The sequence below is a fragment of a genome, unplaced genomic scaffold (genome assembly GCF_019419815.1).
Source record: "Pyrus x bretschneideri cultivar Hongxiangsu unplaced genomic scaffold, Pyrus_bretschneideri_v1 Contig58, whole genome shotgun sequence".
Classification (NCBI taxonomy): Eukaryota; Viridiplantae; Streptophyta; class Magnoliopsida; order Rosales; family Rosaceae; genus Pyrus; species Pyrus x bretschneideri.
In genome coordinates this window covers 673,548-694,248 of record NW_025999796.1, presented here as the reverse complement: position 1 = coordinate 694,248, position 20,701 = coordinate 673,548, and the positions used below count along the sequence as shown (strand labels likewise).

The window sequence follows — 20,701 nt, the reverse complement described above, 5'->3', positions numbered from 1 at the left end:
GTATAACTTGTGGGCTATAGATTTGTCTAAATGTATAGAGGTTGTTGGGGGGATACTTTAGGGTTTCCAAGTGTTAAACAAAGACCGTTATTTTGTATCCTCGAATCTTCAAGGTTTATTGATCACTTTATGTTTGATGGCCAAGAATGCGTGCTATTTGAATGTTTTTTTTTTCTATCCTTCGTTTCGATTTTCGCATAAATTGAAGAGAATGATGCAAGTTGCCCCTTGTCATAGTGGTGGAAAGGAGCGGTGGTTAATCTGACTTCTAATCTAACAAAATTTATCGTTTGATGAAAAAAAAAAAATAGCATGACATTATTTATTTTATACAAGCGAGGAGGGAAATTGAACAGCATGACATTAAACATTAGAGTGACATGGTATATTCCTGGTACATCCCATGCCTACAAATAGCCCCAATAACAGTAATTTTGTGTTATCTCTCTAACTAGCTATAGAGGCACTTGAAAAGTTAATTTGTGTGATCTCTCTAACTAGCTATAGAAGCACTTGAAAAGTTAAGTTGGAAAATGAAGAAAACCACCTCAATATTCAATTACACAACTAGCGTCCATTTGGCACATTTCAGCTTGTAAACTTTCTTAATTATATATATTTTTCTTTTTTCCAAAAGTAATAAAGATGATTACAAGAAAATAGTGTGGCCATGCTAAACCTTTTCCAGGTAAAACCCAAATGATTTGGTACCTAGGATTGAATAGGAACAGATCATTCTCTAAATTTAAGGTATATTAGAGAAGAATGATTTTTTTTATTATGAGAGGATTATAATGATATTAGACATAGTAAAGCTTCTCTCTTCTATTTCTACCATTTTTAGGACACATGCAAAAATATTTCTAGCTTTCTATCTAATGCTCAAGCAATATCATAGTAAATTCGCCGTCTTTTGGGACCATTTGACAACCATTTCATTTTCAGTTTCAAATTTTGGTTTTCAATTTTTTAAAAACTGAAAAACTAAACTATTTTTAATTTTCAAGAAACCAAAGAGTAAAAAAAAGTTTAAGACAAATTTTGATAACTCAAGAAAGTGGCTTTTACATAGTAACTAAACGAGTTTTCAGTTAAAAAAATGAAAACTAAAAATTGAAATTGAAAATGAAATGATTATCAAACAGTCTGATGAGTCGATATTATTCTACATTTTAACCCTATTCTTAGGTATAATTTATTTGTTATTTTGGTATAATTTTGATACTTTGCTCTATATTTTAATTGTAGAACATAAAAAATATGGGCATAAAGTGATCAAATGGAGGATTTCTGGAGTAATTCCAAGTGGAGTGGATTCGTTAGTCTTTCAAGATGATCGTGTAAAAGTTCCAGATTTTATTCCATGCCGTTTGACTGTAGTGAAAAAAAGAAAGCCGATTGAACAACTTTCCTAGATTGATGTTTCTAGACGTTTTGGGTATTTTGACGGCCAAGATGGTGTTTTTAGATGAAAGTTCCTCCTGAGAACTTGAAGAGGATGTGTCAAGCTTTAAAAAGAGATCTTTTGGGGACTAATTGGAGTTGATTTGGTCAGAGCGGATTGCGTGTTAGATATATGCATTAGGAAAACCTAACCTTTATAGCATGTATGTGGTAATTCTTACGCAGTTAGTGGAACTATATAGGATTGTTAATGACAACGGTTAAACCCTAGTGCTTTTTATATTAACTATTTTATTTTCTTCCTTGCTGCCGAGTTTTACAAAAACCAATTCCAATTATTCTAAATATGTGTTTTTATCTTTTAAGTTCAGAATATTAAATATTTTAAAAAAATCTTGTGTTGAATAGTTAGCTAAGAGTTGGTTTTAAACATAAGTTATTCATATCAATCCGTGACATCCCTCTTGGAAATGTGCCCTACCCCCAATCATATGACGATACTTTATGGGCATTTCATATAAAATTATTGTTAGGAGAATCTAATCTAAAGAAGTTAGATTCGTGAGATCATTTTCTTTTGTGCATATCCCAAAACGTTCCTGATCATAGGATTGCCAATTGGGCATTGACGATCCGTTAAGATCAGTACATGCTATGTCTTCTCTCTGGGAGAGTGACAGTCTCTAGTCATTGGTGTGATTAACATCAAGGTAAGTATGTAAGTACTCAATAAAGAATGAGTCCATTGAACACGATCAACAAGAAGTTCTCATACTCATGTCACATGAGAGCTCATGGTTGAAATAAAGCAAAGTAGTCTTTTTGACTTGAGGTATCATAGATGTCTTGTGGTTAGGTCCTTGATATTTGACTATGTTAAAGGCACTCTACCAGAGGGTGTGCACGACATAGTTGAGGTTAAGTCACTTAAACATGGAGGCAGGTGGTGCGCAACAAGGGATCTCTAACCTTTAAACCGTTGAGGGAGTACTTTATGATATGAATAATCTCTAGCAAGAGTATGAATCACATTCAAGGCAATCATGTAGACAAGTGAATCACATTGGAAGTAGACATGAATAAACTATCAAACCAAACAATGTGATCAAGAGTATTGTCTTAGAAAGACCATTTTGCATTTGTAATCCCAAACCGAATAGATTCTCCAACCTCTTTTGATTAGCTTGGGTAGCCATGACATACTGCTAGGTGTTACTCATGGCTTGTTGAAGCCCTAAAGGTGTATAATCACTAAAGGTAGAATTGAAAGTAAGTTTCAATTCACAATCGATTTAAGAATAAGTTGTAATCGCCCACTACCTCACTAAAAGGAACCTAATGGATCACACACCGTATAAGGTAATGATTAAAGAAAATAATGAAGATGAGTAAGGACAATTAAGTAGTTTGATTGTATAAGGCAATGATTAATTAAAATGTTAATTAATCATACGAAAGGTTCGTATTAGGCCTTATGTCAGTTTCGGATTTCCAGGCCCAAAATGAGTTTTGGTCCACCAGGCCCATTGAGTTTAGTTGTATTACAACTAAAACAAAATGAAAATTAACCCAAAAATGAAAGCCAAAACCAGCCTAAGAGGGAAGGGAGTGATGGCTCACTTATTACAAGTTTGCCACTTACTTAGAATGAGGTATAAAGGCAACTTTATAGCTCCATCCTTCATTAGGGTTTAATTGAGCAAAAATGAGAGAACTTTTGTTTCGCCACGATATCTGTTAAATGTAGCAGTATGACCAAATTAATGATAATTGATTCTTGGAAAGAAAACTGGGTAACTACATCTTTTTGTGGCGACCCGTCCCTAATTTTCTATGTAATTTCTCCCCGAGTGTGTAAATTGACATTTATGCCCTTGTTGGCGAAATGACGTGGACGTGATTATGCAACTTTAAATTATTTTTCTCACTATCACAATTAAATAGTATTCGTTGTTAAGAACACATGGGCGTGAGTTAGGCTCGAATCGGACTTGTAACGAAAAAGTTGCGTTTCGTTAAAGTACATAACATCGAGTAGAATTGTACACGCGTGTGTACTAAATTATCAGTGTTAGAAACACTATTTTTGATAGGGAGACGAATTTTCTTGCATGCTTTTATTGTGCGAAATTTGAAAACTCTTATCCTTTACTCTTTTTAAATTGGACCCATGCCATCAAATCCCTCACGACCAATCAAACACTCTTCTCAATCCTCTCACCCAACTAGACAACTTCCCTCACTTTTCCACCAATCAGAAAAGCTGTCAGTCTTTCTATCTCTTCTTCTTCCTCTTTCTCTCTCTCTCACCATTACCTTCCTCTTCTCTGCAACAACATACACACCATAAAAAATAAAAAAAATCACAGATCGAACCAATGACCACCACCATCATGGTCCACTCAACCCCACGATCACAACCATACCAACTGATCACGAGTTCGTTGAGTTTTGAGTGGTCAATGCGAAGCAACTCGGAAGCTTTGACGCGGTGGGTTTTGCTCTGACAAGTTTCAGGTTGAGCTAGAAGGTTTTAGGACATGAGGAAGCTTCTACATAACTCCCTAGGGTCCCTAGACTAAGTTTGGGGACGAGTTGATGTTGAAACAAGCGAGTTTGAGGAGTCGAAGTTTAGGCCGAATCTTGTGAGGCTTCTTTAGGCCATTTCTCGTCCGTTTTTAGACTTCCAAAAGGTATAGACTTGTTCTACTCCTCAAGAGCTTCATTTCCATATAAATTTCTTCAAAAATGGTTGAGAAATGAGCAAGTTATGAAGGTTTGAAAATTTTCTAGAAACTAGCAAAAATCCCCAGTTTCCGACGAACCATATGGCAGCGGCGGTGGTAGATGGCAAGGATCACAGGAGAAGACGAAGAATATTCCGTCAAAATTGACGGAATATTCTAACGGTGTCAGGGTTCTGTCAGGTGCGTGTGGCCGTGGGTTGGGAGGCGCATGAGGGCACGTCCAGCCTCCGGCCTGCGAGTGGTTGACATGTGCGGGTCCGTGACTTCGAGTAGAATATTTTTGTATATTCAAACCTTCCGTTTGAGCAAGCTATGTGGAGTTTTTCCTAGCTTTTTTTTGCATATATGTTAATTAAGTAATTATTGTTAGTTGTTTCGCATATAGGAAAGACTTACCCTGAGGACAAGCAAGGCTAGGGGGCTACAACCCATCGACATATCAGTGAGTGGGCTTTTTTTTTTTCGTGTGTGTGTGTGTGTGTGTGAGATAGGATCAAGGGACAAATATTTTTACAAATACTTTCACACTCTTTTTAAGCCTTTTGATTACATGAAATCCAATGGTTCTTATTTATTCATTAAATGACATGGATGCTTATGTGGATTTTAACTAATATTAAAGATAAAATAAAATTGATAAAAACCTAAAATCTGGAAAATTAAACTAAAATTAAAAAAGGAGGAAACTTTGACTGAAATTGGTTCTCCCATTCCCATTTCGATCAAGATTTGGATTGAGACTTTGAACCTTAATAGAAAAGATCATGAAGCTTCATCTTTGCCGATGAAGAAGCTTGATGGAATCTCATTAGGTAAGCAAAACGAAACCCTAAATTCTATATTATTGTTTATATATGTGGGGTGATTAAGTTAGGTTTTGAAAAAAAAAAAAAAAAAAAAAAAAAAAAAAAGAGTTTTGTCAGTTCATGTGTTTCAATTGAACTCGAACTTATGTTCTAGGGTTTTAAGTAAGAAAGCAACAAAGTACGGAGGAAGCCAAAGATGACAAAGCTGACAAGAAGACGACGATAAACAACAAGCCTCAAGAAAATGCGACTCAATTGTCGTCTTCCGGTCATTCAATCTTTCGAATGCGATTGCGTTTCTTTGTTTCTGGTTTAATTTCTTGGTTTTTACTAGTTTGAATAATGCCATGCAAGTTTAATCCGATCCTAAAACTTTAGACTGAAAGAAAAGACTTGGTGATGATTCTGTTTCGTCTTGTTTTCAAAAATTGGGTTCTCATTGCATGCATTGTAATTGAATTAAGTGACAATTGATGGATTGAAACCCTTAAGCTTAGACTTAATAATTAACATGATGTGGTTAAAGAAAAAAAAAAAGAAAAAAGAATCTCGGCGTGAAGACGGCGATATAGGAAGTGGTTGGCAATAGAATGTGTGAATACGAAATCGTAAAGTGAGAAAGCTAGAAATATTCTGATTGATAGTTATTGTTAGTGCAAGTCTTGTAGATTGAATTTAAGGAGTGTATAATGTTTTGCTAACCGAATTGGGTCTTTGCTTGCAGGTTGAGCAGCGAGGGTAGTTGCGATTTTTGCAGCTCTGGTTTTTGATATGTTGGTACCCATGAGAATGTATGTTTTTGGTTCTAGATTATAACTTAGATATTGAATTTCTTGCCTCACTTCGTTTCGATTTTCCAACTACATATTTTTTTCCTTCTAGTATACTGGCCAATCTCTAATCTTTCTAGTTAGCTTACCATGGAAATAGGAGCATCAAGCTTTACACTTCACAAGGTGAGTGAAACTAGTTCAGAGTAATTGATTAAGACTTAATGGTTGGTCTTTTTTTTTTTTTCAAATAAAAGATGGTAGTATTTTTAGGTTTATTTTTCTAGCCTTAATTGATCCTCAACTTGAGGATGTCGAGTTAGCACTAACTCAAGAAATAAGTGACACAACCAATTGTCACACTCCAAAGAGAAATGAGGAAGCATTGCAAACGCCATATGTGGGTATAGTTTTTGAAACAATGGAAGCGGCAAGAAATTATTATGAAGATTATGGCCGACAAGAAGGGTTTTGGATTCATTTCTGAACTTCATCAAAATCTAGACAACGTTCAAATGAGGTCACAAATGCACAATTTGTTCGTTCACATCAAGGAAAATACAAGAAACTGTCCAAAGAGAAAAAAAAAAAAAAAAAGATTGATTCAGCAAATTAAACCAAGGCAAGTGAACTTATTTACTTTGAATTAGTTTTAGTTTATTGGATACCCTATTTTTAATACTTTTCATGTTTAGTCCAACTCATATTATCTTTTTCGGATATCTTATAGTTTCTTTATACCATGATGAAGAATGTTGTTGATCAGAGCATTCGAAGAATGACAACCATGAAGAATGATGCTAATTTTCTGCAACGATCGAGATAATAATCAAGTTTTTAATTTGTATGGCAATTACATGAAGTTGAATATATTACCCTTATTCATGTTATTTCAGTTTGAATTGTATTTCAGTTGTTAAACGATGGGGATTCAGTTTTGTTTTCTTGGAATGTACTTGAAGATTTGAATGATTATTTTGCAAAATTACTTGTCTTAAAAATTGTCTATAAACATAAACTCGAGCATGTTTTTATCAAACCAATTCGAAAACAAGATGATAAATACGACAAAAGCTCCAAGAAAGGAAAAGAGTATGTTGTTTTGTTATTATTAGGGTTTATTTTTGATAAAAATAAAAACTCAATCTTTTTTGACGCTCGGACCTATGCCTGGTATCACGTTTTTTTTTTAATTTAAAAAGAATGTTGTTTTGTTATTATTAGGGTTTATTTTTGATAAAATGAAAGAAGAGATTCCATCAAGCTTCCTCATCGGCAAAGAAGAAGTTTCATGATTTTTTTATTAGGGTTCAAAGTCTGAATCCAAGTCTTGATCGAAATGGGAATAGGAGAACCAATTTTAGTTAAATTATCTTCCTTTTTTAATTTTAGTTTTAATTTTCCTAGCAAAAAATAAGAACCATCACAGCTGGCTCTCGATCCGTCCCTAGTTGGAAGAAGAAAAAAAACATCAGTTAAATGATGTTTCATGAATCCAAAGTCTGAATCCAAGTCTTGATTGAAGTCTGAATCCAAGTCTGAAAAAAAACATCAGTTAATGATTTTTTTTATTAGGGTTCAAAGTCTGAATCCAAGTCTTGATCGAAATGGGAATAGGTGAACCAATTTCAGTTAAAGTTTCTTCCTTTTTTTAATTTTAGTTTTAATTTTCTAGATTTTATGTTTTTTTTTCCAGTTTTATTTTATCTTTAATATTAGTTAAAATCCACATAAGCATCCATGCCATTTAATGAATAAATAAGAACCATTGGATGTCATGTAATCAAAAGGCTTAAAAAGAGTGTAAAAGTATTTGTAAAAATATTTGTCCCTTGATCCTATCCCTATATATAAAATTTATAGTTTCCACAAATGCTTTTAAATTGATTTAAGCTTATATGCCATGATTTATTTAATTTTAAAAATGTTGTTATGTGGTTAAGATGTATATATTGTCATGGCATATTCATATGCGTTTTACCTGCTCATAAATGTTGCACTGTTGTGAAATGCTAAAATAATCTTACAGGATGCACATGTAAGTTTAGGTAAGTTTATTATGCTAATTGGAAACATTGAATCATTAGGGCATGCATATGTTCATGTAGTCCACTCATCATTGCTGCACCCTGATGTTAATGCTTGCCCCGGGCTAGGGCTAGTTCTTCATGTTCACCTCCTGTATAGCACGCTTGCCTTGGATCCAAGTAGGTGCTAGTCTTGTTGTACATGTTGTATTAGGCGATTCCGACTTGTAGATGACCGCGATTATCGCCAGTCTTTAAGTGATTGTAGCACTAGAGATATATATATATATATATATATATATATATATTACACCCAATCTTGTCGTACAGGTCAATTTAGGTGACTTTGACTCGTGTGCTAGCATAGATTGATGAGCAAACTAGGTCAGTTGTACAGGTCGCATTAGGTGACTCCGATTGGTATACTATCATAGATTGTTGAGCACTTGATTTCACTTATGCTATTGTCGATTTGGCGTGCTTTTGGACTTACTGTTGTTTTGCATTTGGTTTTCATACATATAAGTAGTATGATTTTCTAGAAACTATACATGTTTTACAGCGAAGGGTTAGTATGTTCAGAAAATAAATGGTTTTATAAACTTTTGTTTTTGTGCCCACTCACCCTTCTGTTTTTCGCCCTTCCAGATCCTAGATAGCTGACCTACCCTGTGGCATGTGAGGATTAGCGGCGACTTTGACATATTCTTGTTTAAATGTAGAAGACTCTTTCCAGTTGTGTACTAAGTACTTAATTAGAACATTTGTAGTTTATGGGTTCTATCCACTACTACGCACTCACTTTATTAGTTAAATAGGTTCTAGTTTCGGTTTTAATTTATCCACATTTTTTTTCATCACTTGCACCTTTGGTTACGTCACCTTCGGGTGACAGCCATCATGCCTCGACTCCGATCGGGGTGTGTGAGTTAGGTATTAGAGCATTGGTTTAGGTAGTCTTTCATTCCTTGTTTGTGCTATAGGTCCTAATAATTTTTGATCTCTTATGTCAGAATTATGCCACCTTGTAGAGAGCCACGTGTCATTTCTGAGACTAATTTCCCCGATTTTGGACAACTTGTTAAAGCTATTGCTTATGCTATTCAGTCCACACTTCATCCTCCCCAGAGGGCTACCTTGGAGATAGTATCCCACCTTCAGATAAATAATTTCTTTAGTAATAAGGGACTTGAGAAATCTGAGATTTGGATCGATCATGTTGAGAAAAATTTCTGAGTCATAGTGATAGAGGAACCTCCTAGTGGAGAGATGGATTGAGTCAGTAACTTAGTTCTTTCATTTAGAAGCAGCATCATGATGGGCTCAGGACTCATGCTCATTGTCTGCTCAAGAGGCCATGGATTGGGATGTCTTCAGACCCTTATTTGAGGCTAGGTTCACACCTCCGAAGTATAAATATCAGAAAAAAGAGGAATTCACGGACCTAAAGTAAGGGAAGATGTCAGTGACTGAGTACCACCGAAAGTTCACTGACTTATCCTTCTATTATCTCGAGATCGTTGCAAATCCCAAAGAGATGCTCCGTTATTTCAAGAAGAAGACTTGTAAACGACTGTGTTTTATGGTGACTACTACTCCCTACTCTACCTACCAAGAGTTCTTTGAGGTTTTGCTTTGGGTTGAAGATTCAAAGAATGCTCATGATGATGATGATGATGAGGAAGATAATAATAATAATGCTCGGAGGAATAATAACAGGGGGCAGTCTTCCTTTGTCCCTAGAAAGACCCAGAATTTCAAGAGAATTGGAAATAATTCTGGATCGTTGAGCGGTGGTTCAAATTCTAATGCACCACGAAGGGGCGGCAAGGCTATAGGTAGTTCCCTATTCTAGAATCAAAGGAATCCTAGCAATATTGGTGTTCCGTTCTGTCGCAGATGCAATAACCGTCACTTCGGTGAGTGCAAGAGAGGAAGTAATGGATGCTATACTTACAGTCAAATAGGGCACAGAGCTAATCAGTGTTCGCAAAGTCAGGAAAATCAGCCTCATACTCTACCACCTACTATCCCTCTCCTACAGATTCAAGGACCTGGTACACGTCGACAGGTTATGATGATGCTTCTCATTATCAAAGTGACATAGCTCAGTATCCAGGATAAGCATATCAGTACCCACTTGATCCTTATTACCAGGGCGGTTACCCACAACACCAAGGAGGCTATACGCCGTATCAAGGCGGTGGATTGCAGTGGTATGATGGGGGCAGTCCCAGAACCTTGAGGTAGCTTCTAGCAGCGGTGCATCGACTCAACAGAACCCACAATACCAAGGGGGCTATACGTTGTATCAAGGCGGTGGATTACAGTGGTATGCTAGGGGCAGTCCCAGAACCTTGAGGTAGTTTCTAGTAGCGGCGCATCGACTAGGCAGCCTAATTCGACAAATCAAGGTCAAGGTAACCAGGGACGAGGAAATCAGAACCAGCGAAACAAGGGTTGAGGAGGCCAACAGCAGACACAGGGTCAAGTCAATCACATCACCTTGAAAGATGAGCCGAGTAACATCGACTTGATTATGGGTACGTTGAATGTTCTTAGCCATTTTGCTAGAATATTAATTGACGTTGGTGCTACACATTTAGTTATTTCCCATACGTTTGCTCAAAAGACTCAACCTCACCCCACTTCCCTCGGTTATGAGTTGGAGTTCTCGATGCCTAGGGGTGAAGTTTGTTATGTTAGTTGGGAGTATCAAGGATGCCCCATTCTTATCGAGGTAATGCCAACCAATCTTGTTCCTTTGGATATTGTTAACTTTGACGTTATCTTGGGTATGGATTGGTTACATTACAATCATGCCAAATTGGATTGTTATCAGAAGATTGTTACTTTTCACTAACAGGGCATACCTATTGTCACGTTTGTCGGTGAACGTAGCTGATAAGCTCATATTTATATATATTTTATATCAAATTCACTTGTCTTTTCTTAGTTAGTTCCTTATATTTTTGAGTTATTTACCTTGTTTTTGTGTTTTTTAGGATTTGTCAAGTAAAGAAAAGAAAAATAACACAAGTGGAATGTTAAGTAATAAATTCGTCAAAACTGCCTGTGCAGGTCAGCTGACTTTGGAAGCCAGTTGCGGACAGTTCAGAATGAATTAGAGAATGAGCCTTATATGCTTGGAAAGCTACGGATGTCTATTTTCTGGAACATTTTACAGATTGTTAATATCATTTTTCTAGAAAAAGTTATGGCCGTTCAAACACTGAAAGGTTCCCAGGAGGCTGAGCAGTTTGTAACTGACAAAGAAGCATTGAAAGCAATAAATCCCATAAAACTAACAGCCAAAACTGATGCAGCCAAGAACAAGCCAGCTAACACCTATTCAAATATCAGAGGAAATGAAAAATTAAGTGAGAGTAATGGGCATAAAGGCTGCCCAAAGAGTTACAATTGTTTTGGCATTTCCTCCCACTTATTGTCATCACTAAATGGCTGTTAGTGGGGTGAGTTATGGAGAAAAAACTGTGGCAGCAGAGAAGAAGAAAATACCTACAGGTTGCAGCAACAAAGGGGGAAAAAAAGTGTGAAAAAAAGATAGAAAAAAAAGAAGCAAAGCAAGGGAAAAAGGAAGGCTGTGGCGTTGGGGAAGGAAGGAAAGGAAGGAGGAAATCTTGGCATTCTCTTCTCTCGGTTTTATCTTCTCAAACTCATGTCTTTCTTTTGGTTTAATTTGAGAATTATGTGTAACTAATTTTTAGTAGTTAGGGGCTGTTTTGAAGCCCCGAATATGATTGCAAGTTTGTTATGACATTTCATTTGAATTACTTTTACGAATGGATGAAAATTGGTTCACTACTTGTCTCATTGATGAATTCTTTTTGTGTTTTCTATGGATGCATACTTAGTAAGCATATCTAGGATTCTAATGCTATGAATATGTGTGTGCCTGCCCTTGTCGAATGAGGACCTACATATGTTCTAGAGTAGTACTTGTTAATTGCGATTAACATGTGAATCAATTTCTAGGATAAGTAAGACAACGCTAGTACTTACGATGCCTTGTGATGACTCAAACTCTTTTCGTTCTTAATGATTTCTACTTGTTAAATCTATGAACACACCATTCTAGATTGCATGTTAGGGACTAAGTTAAGTTGAAAACGCCATTCTCTTAGCATACTACATAAGAAAGAGTAATAGGTTGGGTTCTAACATTGAGCCAACTTGAGCATCTTCATCCGAAAATAGAAGGAATTTGAATGAAACATAACATGTTTGCATGATTATTTGGTGGTGGATAGCAATTCCCCTAACTCGTTTTTCTTAATTTGTGAACTACTCAAAAATCTGTCTCTGTTCTGTTTTTGTTCGATTTAATTTAAATAGCAAATCAACTCCAAAAATCCCAAAATTTTGTGTGAGTGTAGCTCTGTGTGTCTAGTTTCTGCATATAAAATTTCGTAGACTTTAGATAAGTGTAAGTCAGTCTAATAATTATTTTTCGGTGGCTGGTCAGTAGGGACAGCAACCCAGTTTTTGTGACATTTTAAGTAGTTAGATAAAACAATCTTCTGCGGGAAAGACCCTTATTTTCATATGCTACAATTGACAAATATTAGTGTTAATAAGGAAAATCAATAGGATATTTGTGTGCTACTTTGTGGTGTGCTTGTAATCCTATCAAATTTTTGGCGCCGTTGCCGGGGATTGTTATTTCTAATTACTTATTTTTTTTTTTTTATTGTTTTCTTTTCTTGTCTAATTAGTGTTTTTGTTCTTGTGTTTATTTCAGGTACTCTTCGTAGTATATGCATACTCGAAGGTCCAAGAGCATTGATTTAGCTTCCTACGATCCTGAGGTTGAACGAACACTTCGAAAGCTTCGAGGAACAATCAAGCAAAAGCGTGCATCGGTGTCTTTACCACCATCTTCTCCACCACATTTGAGTTCGGAAGAGGAGGAAGAACCACAAGAAGGCATGGCTGATAACCGGACTTTGAGGGAGTTGGCAACGCCTAATACGGATCAACAACCATTGTGCATCACATATCCAAATGCAGGAGGAGGATTTGAGCTTAAGTCCGGCATGATTCACTACTTGCCTAAGTTCCATGGCTTCTCAACAGAGGATGCCAACAAGCATCTCATGGAGTTTCATGTGGTATGCTCGGGAATGAGACCAGCCAATGTGGATGAGGAGCAAGTCAAGTTGAGGGCATTCCCATTTACATTAGAAGCTAAGGCAAAGGAGTGGCTTTACAATTTACCTCCAGGATCAATGAACACATGGAACCAGGTGAAGCAAGCATTCTTGGAGCAATATTTTCCGGCCACAAAAGCTGCAAGCATAAGGAAAGACATATGTGCAATCCGACAACAACATGGAGAGCCCTTTGGAGATTACTATGAGCGATTCACACATTTGGTTGCATCTTGTCCTAATCATCAAATTTCAGAGCATCTTTTAATACAATATTTTTATGAAGGATTGTGTGGTACTGATCGTGTAATGCTTGATGCAGCAAGTGGAGGAGCATTCATGGACAAGACACCAACAAATGCTAAGGCATTATTAAAGAACATTGCTGGCAACACACGACAATTTGGAGGGAGAGATGAGCTACCTCTTAAGAAAGTTAACGAGGTAAGTGCTAACTCTAGTATTGAATTACAATTAGCTAACTTGACTAATCTTGTGCAACAGGTTATGGTGGCTCCAAAACAGGTGTGCGGTGTTTGTTCAATGATGGGACATGCCACAGATATGTGCCCTTCGTTAATGGATCAAGGTGGTCTTGAGCAAGCTAATGCGTTAGGAGGGTTTCAGGGGCAACAAAGACAAAAGTATGATCCATACTCCAACAACTATAACGCAGGGTGGCGCGATCATCCACATTTAAAGTGGAATAATCAAGACAACGGACAACAATCTGTTCCCAACAACTATAACCGTCCACCTGGCTTCTTTCAAGCAAGACCGCAGGCACCGTTTCAGCCTCAACAACAACAAGCTCCAAGTAAGTCTCTTGAGGATTTAATTGCTTCTTTAGCTAACTCTACTCAATCTCATCAACAGAAAACAGACAAAGCAATTGAAAACCTTGAGCGCCAAATGAGTCAATCAGCAAGTTTGATGGGGCAACAACATCAACCAGGAAGGTTGCCTAGCCAAACCGTGGTGAATCCAAATGCGGAGCAGATGAATGTTGTGACTTTAAGGAGTGGAAAAGAAGTTTTTGAGCAGCCAAGGATGCAAAAGAGGACTAGAAAAGATACAAATGAGCAAGGGGAGCAACAAACCAAAAATCTTGAGCAAGATGAGGCTTCAACAGAAACTGAAAAGTCTCATAAAGATACAGAATTAAACAAAAAAGATTCTGATAAGGTAAGTAAAGAAGTTCAAAATTCATTTAACTCATGTGTCCCTATTCCTTTTCCTCGTAGGTTTATGAAGTCTAAGAAGGAGCAAACTGATAAGGAAATCTTGGATACTTTCCGACAAGTCCAAGTGAACTTACCTCTTTTAGATGCCATAAAACAAGTGCCCAAGTATGCAAAGTTCCTTAAAGAGCTTTGTACGAACAAGAGAAGATTCAATGATCAAGAAACTGTGGCATTAAGCGAGGAAGTATCAGCTGTTTTGCAGAGAAAGCTACCACCGAAGTTGAAGGATGCCGGTAGCTTTACCATTCCATGTGTAATTGGAGGGAAAGAGTTTGGAAGAGCATTGTGCGATCTGGGGGCATCCATCAATCTGATGCCATATTCAGTGTATGAATCACTAAACCTTGGAGACTTGAAGGAAACAAAGGTAGTAATCCAGTTGGCAGATCGTTCAAATAGATATCCCAAAGGCCTATTGGAGGATGTACTTGTGCAAGTGAATGAACTTATTTTTCCCGCTGATTTTTTTGTTCTTGAGATGGAACATGACCCTATGCCTACTGCACTTCCTCTTATATTGGGAAGACCATTTCTTAGAACGGCGCGTACGAAGATTGATGTTTACGATGGTACTTTAACCATGGAAATTGATGGAGAAAGCGTCAAGTTCAAAATCTTCGATGCTTTGAGGTACCCTAGTGATTTTGAATCTTGTTTGTCTATTGATGCGTTTGACTATTTTGTGCAGGATTGTTTTAATGAAGGTGTAGGACAAGACAATTTAGAAAAGGTGTTAGTGCATAGCATTACACATGGAAAATTTAATTATTCCGAGCACATTGAAGAAGAATTAATCCAGACAGTGGCAGCCCTTGAGTCTCTTTCACCAATTCGTGGTAAGTTTTCTTCCCATTTTATTTCTCTTCCTACTTTTAACGAAAAAATACTTCCTTCTGTGATTCAGGCACCCAAATTGGAGCTTAAACCGATTCCTGAACATTTGAAGTATGCATTTTTGGGAGAGGATGAAACATTACCGGTCATCATATCATCACAACTCACAGCAGAAGAAGGGGAGAAACTGATCCGGGTACTGAAGGATCACAAAACTGCCATAGCTTGGAGCATTGCAGATATCAAAGGCATAAATCCAGCTACATGTATGCATAGGATTCTGCTGGAGGAAGGTGCAAAACCTAAAAGGGAAGCTCAACGCCGTTTGAACCCACTCATGATGGAGGTCGTCAAGAAAGAGGTTATCAAGCTTCTTGATGTTGGCATCATATATCCTATCTCGGACAGCAAGTGGGTGAGCCCTGTTCAAGTAGTTCCGAAGCGATCCGGAGTCACAGTTGTTAAGAATGAAGCTAGTGAGTTAGTGCCTACACGTGTGCAAAATAGTTGGAGAGTCTGTACAGACTACCGGAAGATAAATAGCACCACACGCAAGGATCACTTTCCAGTTCCATTCATTGATCAAATGTTAGAAAGGTTAGCTGGTCATTCTCATTATTGCTTTCTTGATGGCTATTCTGGATATAATCAAATTGCAGTTGCTCCGGAGGATCAAGAAAAGACGACTTTCACATGTCCATTTGGCACATTTGCATACCGGAGGATGCCGTTTGGACTTTGCAACGCCCCCGCCACATTTCAAAGGTGTATGGTAAGTATCTTTTCTGATATGATTGAGAAAATAATTGAAGTGTTCATGGATGATTTTTCAGTTTATGGTGATTCTTTTGATACATGTCTACATAATTTGTCCTTAGTTTTAAAACGTTGTCAAGAAACTAATCTGGTCTTAAATTGGGAAAAATGTCATTTCATGGTTTCACATGGATTAGTTTTAGGGCATATCATATCTGAAAATGGAATTGAAGTTGATAAATCTAAAGTAGAAATTGTTAGTTCTTTACCTCTCCCTACTACTGTCAGGGAGGTTCGTTCTTTTCTTGGACATGCAGGTTTCTATCGTAGGTTTATGAAAGACTTCTCAATGATTTCTAGACCCTTGTGCCGTTTGCTTCAAAAGGATGTAATATTTGATATGAATGAAGAGTGTGTGGTAGCATTCAACAAACTTAAGGAGTTGTTATCCACGGCTCCTGTGATCATGCCACCAGATTGGAGTTTACCTTTTGAGTTAATGTGCGATGCTTCAGATTATGCTGTTGGTGCAGTTCTAGGACAACGTGTCAACAAAGTGCCACATGTCATCTATTATGCATCACGAACACTCAATGATGCACAGTTGAATTATTCAACAACAGAGAAGGAGCTTCTAGCTGTTGTATTTGCTTTAGAAAAATTTAGATCTTATCTAATTGGAACTAAAGTTATTGTGTTTTCTGACCATGCAGCTTTGAAGTATTTACTCACAAAAAAAGATGCAAAACCGCGACTCATTCGATGGATACTTCTGCTTCAAGAGTTTGACTTGGAGATCAAGGATAAGAAAGGGAGTGAGAATGTTGTAGCAGATCATCTTAGCAGACTTGTGCACTCAAACATAGAGGAAGATTTCATCCCTTTACGTGAGAGTTTTCCGGATGAGCAATTGTTTTCATTAAAGGTTACTGACCCTTGGTATGCAGATATTATCAATTACAAGGTCACCAAAAAGATTCCGGATGATTTTACACGTGCTCAGAAAGATAAGCTTGTCAAAACCGCCAAATACTACGAGTGGGATGATCCTTATTTGTGGAAATATTGCCTTGATCAATTGATTAGAAGGTGTGTCCCTGAATCTGAGTTTAAATCTATTCTAACTTTTTGTCATTCTTATGCATGTGGCGGCCATTTTGGAGCAAAAAGGACAGCCCTTAAGGTGTTAGAGAGTGGTTTTTATTGGCCTAGTTTGTTTAAGGATGCGTACGAATTTTTTGCAACATGTGATCGTTGTCAACGAACAGGTAACTTGGGCCCAAGAAATCAAATGCCACAAACCCCTATTTTGATTGTTGAGATCTTTGATGTATGGGGCATTGATTTCATGGGACCTTTTCCATCTTCAAATGGTTTTCTTTACATTTTATTGGCTGTGGATTATGTTTCTAAATGGGTGGAAGCGAAAGCCACCAAAACTAATGATTCAAAAATTGTTTCAGATTTTATTAAGACTAACATCTTTGCAAGATTTGGCACACCTAGAGCAATCATTAGCGATGGAGGGAGTCACTTTTGCAATAGAACATTTGAAGCGTTGCTTAGGAAGTACAATGTCACACATAAGGTGTCTACACCTTATCATCCGCAAACTAGTGGTCAAGCAGAAGTATCAAACCGTGAGGTAAAGCAAATTTTGGAGAAAACTGTGAGTCCTAGTAGGAAGGATTGGAGCATGCGCTTGAACGATGCATTGTGGGCTTATAGGACTGCTTATAAGACTCCTATTGGAATGCCCATTTCGATTAGTTTATGGGAAACCATGCCGTCTTCCAGTAGAATTAGAACACAAAGCTTATTGGGCTATCAAAGCCTACAACATGGACATGAGTGTGGCCGGACAGCAGAGGAAGCTTCAATTGAATGAGTTAGATGAAATCCGGAATGATGCATACGAGTCTAGTCGAATATACAAGGAGAAATCAAAGGCATTTCATGACAAGATGATATCAAGGAAGAGCTTTGCCATTGGACAAAAAGTTCTTCTATTTAATTCTCGCCTTCGGTTATTTCCAGGTAAGCTTCGTTCTCGATGGGTTGGTCCGTTTGTTATAACTAATATTTTTCCTCATGGTGCAGTGGAAATCCAAAGTGCAAAGACCAGAAACCTGTTCAAAGTGAATGGACATAGACTCAAACCATATTACGAGTCTTTTGCGGAGCATGATGTGGAGGTTGTACCCCTCCAAGAACCAGCTTCCCTTGAATGATTACTCTTGGTACCATCCGGCTGAGGACGTAAAAGCAAGCGCTTATTGGGAGGCAACCCAATATTTCTATTCATTATCTTTTTATGTCATTTTCAATTTTTCGTTTGTTTTGTTTTCTGAGTTTTCATGCGTGCTAAGCTGAAGTATTTCTTTTCTTTGTAGGAATCTTAGGTTATGTCCACCCTTGGAGTTGATTGCAGAATTGAAGTTTGGGGGTCATCACTTGATTTTATTGCAAATTGGGGAAGTTTTCAGTCCAAATGCTTTATTTTGTTTCTTACTATTTTATTTCATTTTATTTTTATTTTATGCATTATTGTGTTTTATGACATTGGGGACAATGTCCAGTTTAAGTTTGGGGGTAAGGATTGAAAAAATGACCAAATTGAAAATTTTCGTCCCTTTGACTAAGAACTGGTTTAATTTGTTTCCTTGTTTTTTTTTTGTTTTCTTAATTAGTTTTGTTGACTCTTAAAAAAAAAAATATTAAAAAAAAAGAGAAATTTCTAAAAATGAAAAATCCAAAAATAGTCTTATTTTATTTATTGTTTTGAATTAGATTTTTGTTAGTTTCCCGACCCAATGATACAACTGGATTGAATTTGAACCACGGTGATCAAGAACTTAGTAAGCATGTATTGTGTGAAGTTCCTTATTCTCTTGTTAGCTTTGTACATGTTTAATCATCTTTGAAAAACCAAAAGCACATAGCCTTGTTGATGTGAAACTAAAGCATGATTTAAAGCTTCGTATGTGAACATAGTGACCATATACAACCTATGTGAGTTTTTGAGCCTATCGAAAGTGTGTGCATTTTTCATACACTCCTATTCTTTCATGTGTGATGAACTTATGTGACTTACATCTCTAGAACTTGCATAACGATCTTTCGAAATGTTTGTCATTGATTGCATGAACTTGAAAATGATAGAGGCATTAGGTTTATCACCATGGCCCAAATAAACATGTTTCCTAAAGAAAAATGATATCATTAGATTGCCAATTTGAGCCTATATGTTAAGCCTTTTAATTCTTATCACCAGATATGTCTGCCCTTATACCTTAAACATTTTTCCTTACCCTTTCCAAGCTAGCTAGTGAGCAATGTGAGATTGTCTTATGAGAAATGTTTGTGAAGTACTTTGAAAGAGTTTGGCAAAAGAATAAGTGTGGGGGTATTTCATGTTTGTATTTAGTTATATGCGAAAATTGGTTCAAAAAAAAAAAAAAAAAAAAAAAAAAAAGAGAAGAAAAAAAGGAGAAGAAAAATTTTGTATACAAAGCAAATAAAAAGTTTAGGGGTGTGATTGGAGGTATTAGTAGAGTGGTTGGAGAGCTTGAGTTCTTATAAATCTCAACAAGAGAATTGCTTGCAATGTAGCTTGGAACTTGTGTTTACCTATCCTTTCATTTCTATAACCCCCTCCCTAAGCCTCATTACAACCAATAAAAGTCCTCTTGATTTTAGTTTTGCAATTATGATTGTGGAGATGAGATCTTTATGCAAGCTTATGGTAGATCTTTCACATTTGATTCTTTGAGCGAAACACGTTAAACTAAACATATGTGTGATTGAGTGTATGTCCCGTGAGAAGGTCACTAGTTTGCATGTAGTGTTTTAAAACAAAACTTGAAATTGCATTAGCATGGCTATTACACACACTACACTTCAAGGATGATTAAAAGGTAGTTGTTAACATTTGAATAAGGAAGATGAGCTTGGATTAGCTTGCTTGGTGCTAGCTAAGGTTCTTGATGATTTGTTTTCTTGAATGAAATTCTATGAGGGTGACATAGTGGGGAGCTAATGTTTTTCATGTTGCTACTTTTTCATGTTTTCTTTGTTTTGCTAGAGGACTAGCAAAAGCTAAGTGTGGGGGTATTTGATAAGCTCATATTTATATATATTTTATATCAAATTCACTTGTCTTTTCTTAGTTAGTTCCTTATATTTTTGAGTTATTTACCTTGTTTTTGTGTTTTTTAGGATTTGTCAAGTAAAGAAAAGAAAAATAACACAAGTGGAATGTTAAGTAATAAATTCGTCAAAACTGCCTGTGCAGGTCAGCTGACTTTGGAAGCCAGTTGCGGACAGTTCAGAATGAATTAGAGAATGAGCCTTATATGCTTGGAAAGCTACGGATGTCTATTTTCTGGAACATTTTACAGATTGTTAATATCATTTTTCTAGAAAAAGTTATGGCCGTTCAAACACTGAAAGGTTCCCAGGAGGCTGAGCAGTTTGTAACTGACAAAGAAGCATTGAAAGCAATAAATCCCATAAAACTAACAGCCAAAACTGATGCAGCCAAGAACAAGCCAGCTAACACCTATTCAAATATCAGAGGAAATGAAAAATTAAGTGAGAGTAATGGGCATAAAGGCTGCCCAAAGAGTTACAATTGTTTTGGCATTTCCTCCCACTTATTGTCATCACTAAATGGCTGTTAGTGGGGTGAGTTATGGAGAAAAAACTGTGGCAGCAGAGAAGAAGAAAATACCTACAGGTTGCAGCAACAAAGGGGGAAAAAAAGTGTGAAAAAAAGATAGAAAAAAAAAGAAGCAAAGCAAGGGAAAAAGGAAGGCTGTGGCGTTGGGGAAGGAAGGAAAGGAAGGAGGAAATCTTGGCATTCTCTTCTCTCGGTTTTATCTTCTCAAACTCATGTCTTTCTTTTGGTTTAATTTGAGAATTATGTGTAACTAATTTTTAG

The 20,701-nt window shown here is 36.8% G+C and overlaps 1 protein-coding gene across 1 annotated transcript; it reads left to right on the top strand.

Annotated features, from left to right (window-relative positions):
- The first annotated feature begins 12,440 nt into the window (after positions 1–12,440).
- LOC125471153 lies at positions 12,441–18,254 on the top strand. The gene is given in 5 exon segments (XM_048571270.1): positions 12,441–13,369; positions 13,430–13,708; positions 13,802–15,497; positions 15,963–17,514; positions 17,516–18,254. Coding segments are annotated over 5 exon segments (4,839 nt in total). The 5' UTR covers positions 12,441–12,532; the 3' UTR covers positions 17,991–18,254.
- Positions 18,255–20,701: the final 2,447 nt, after the last annotated feature.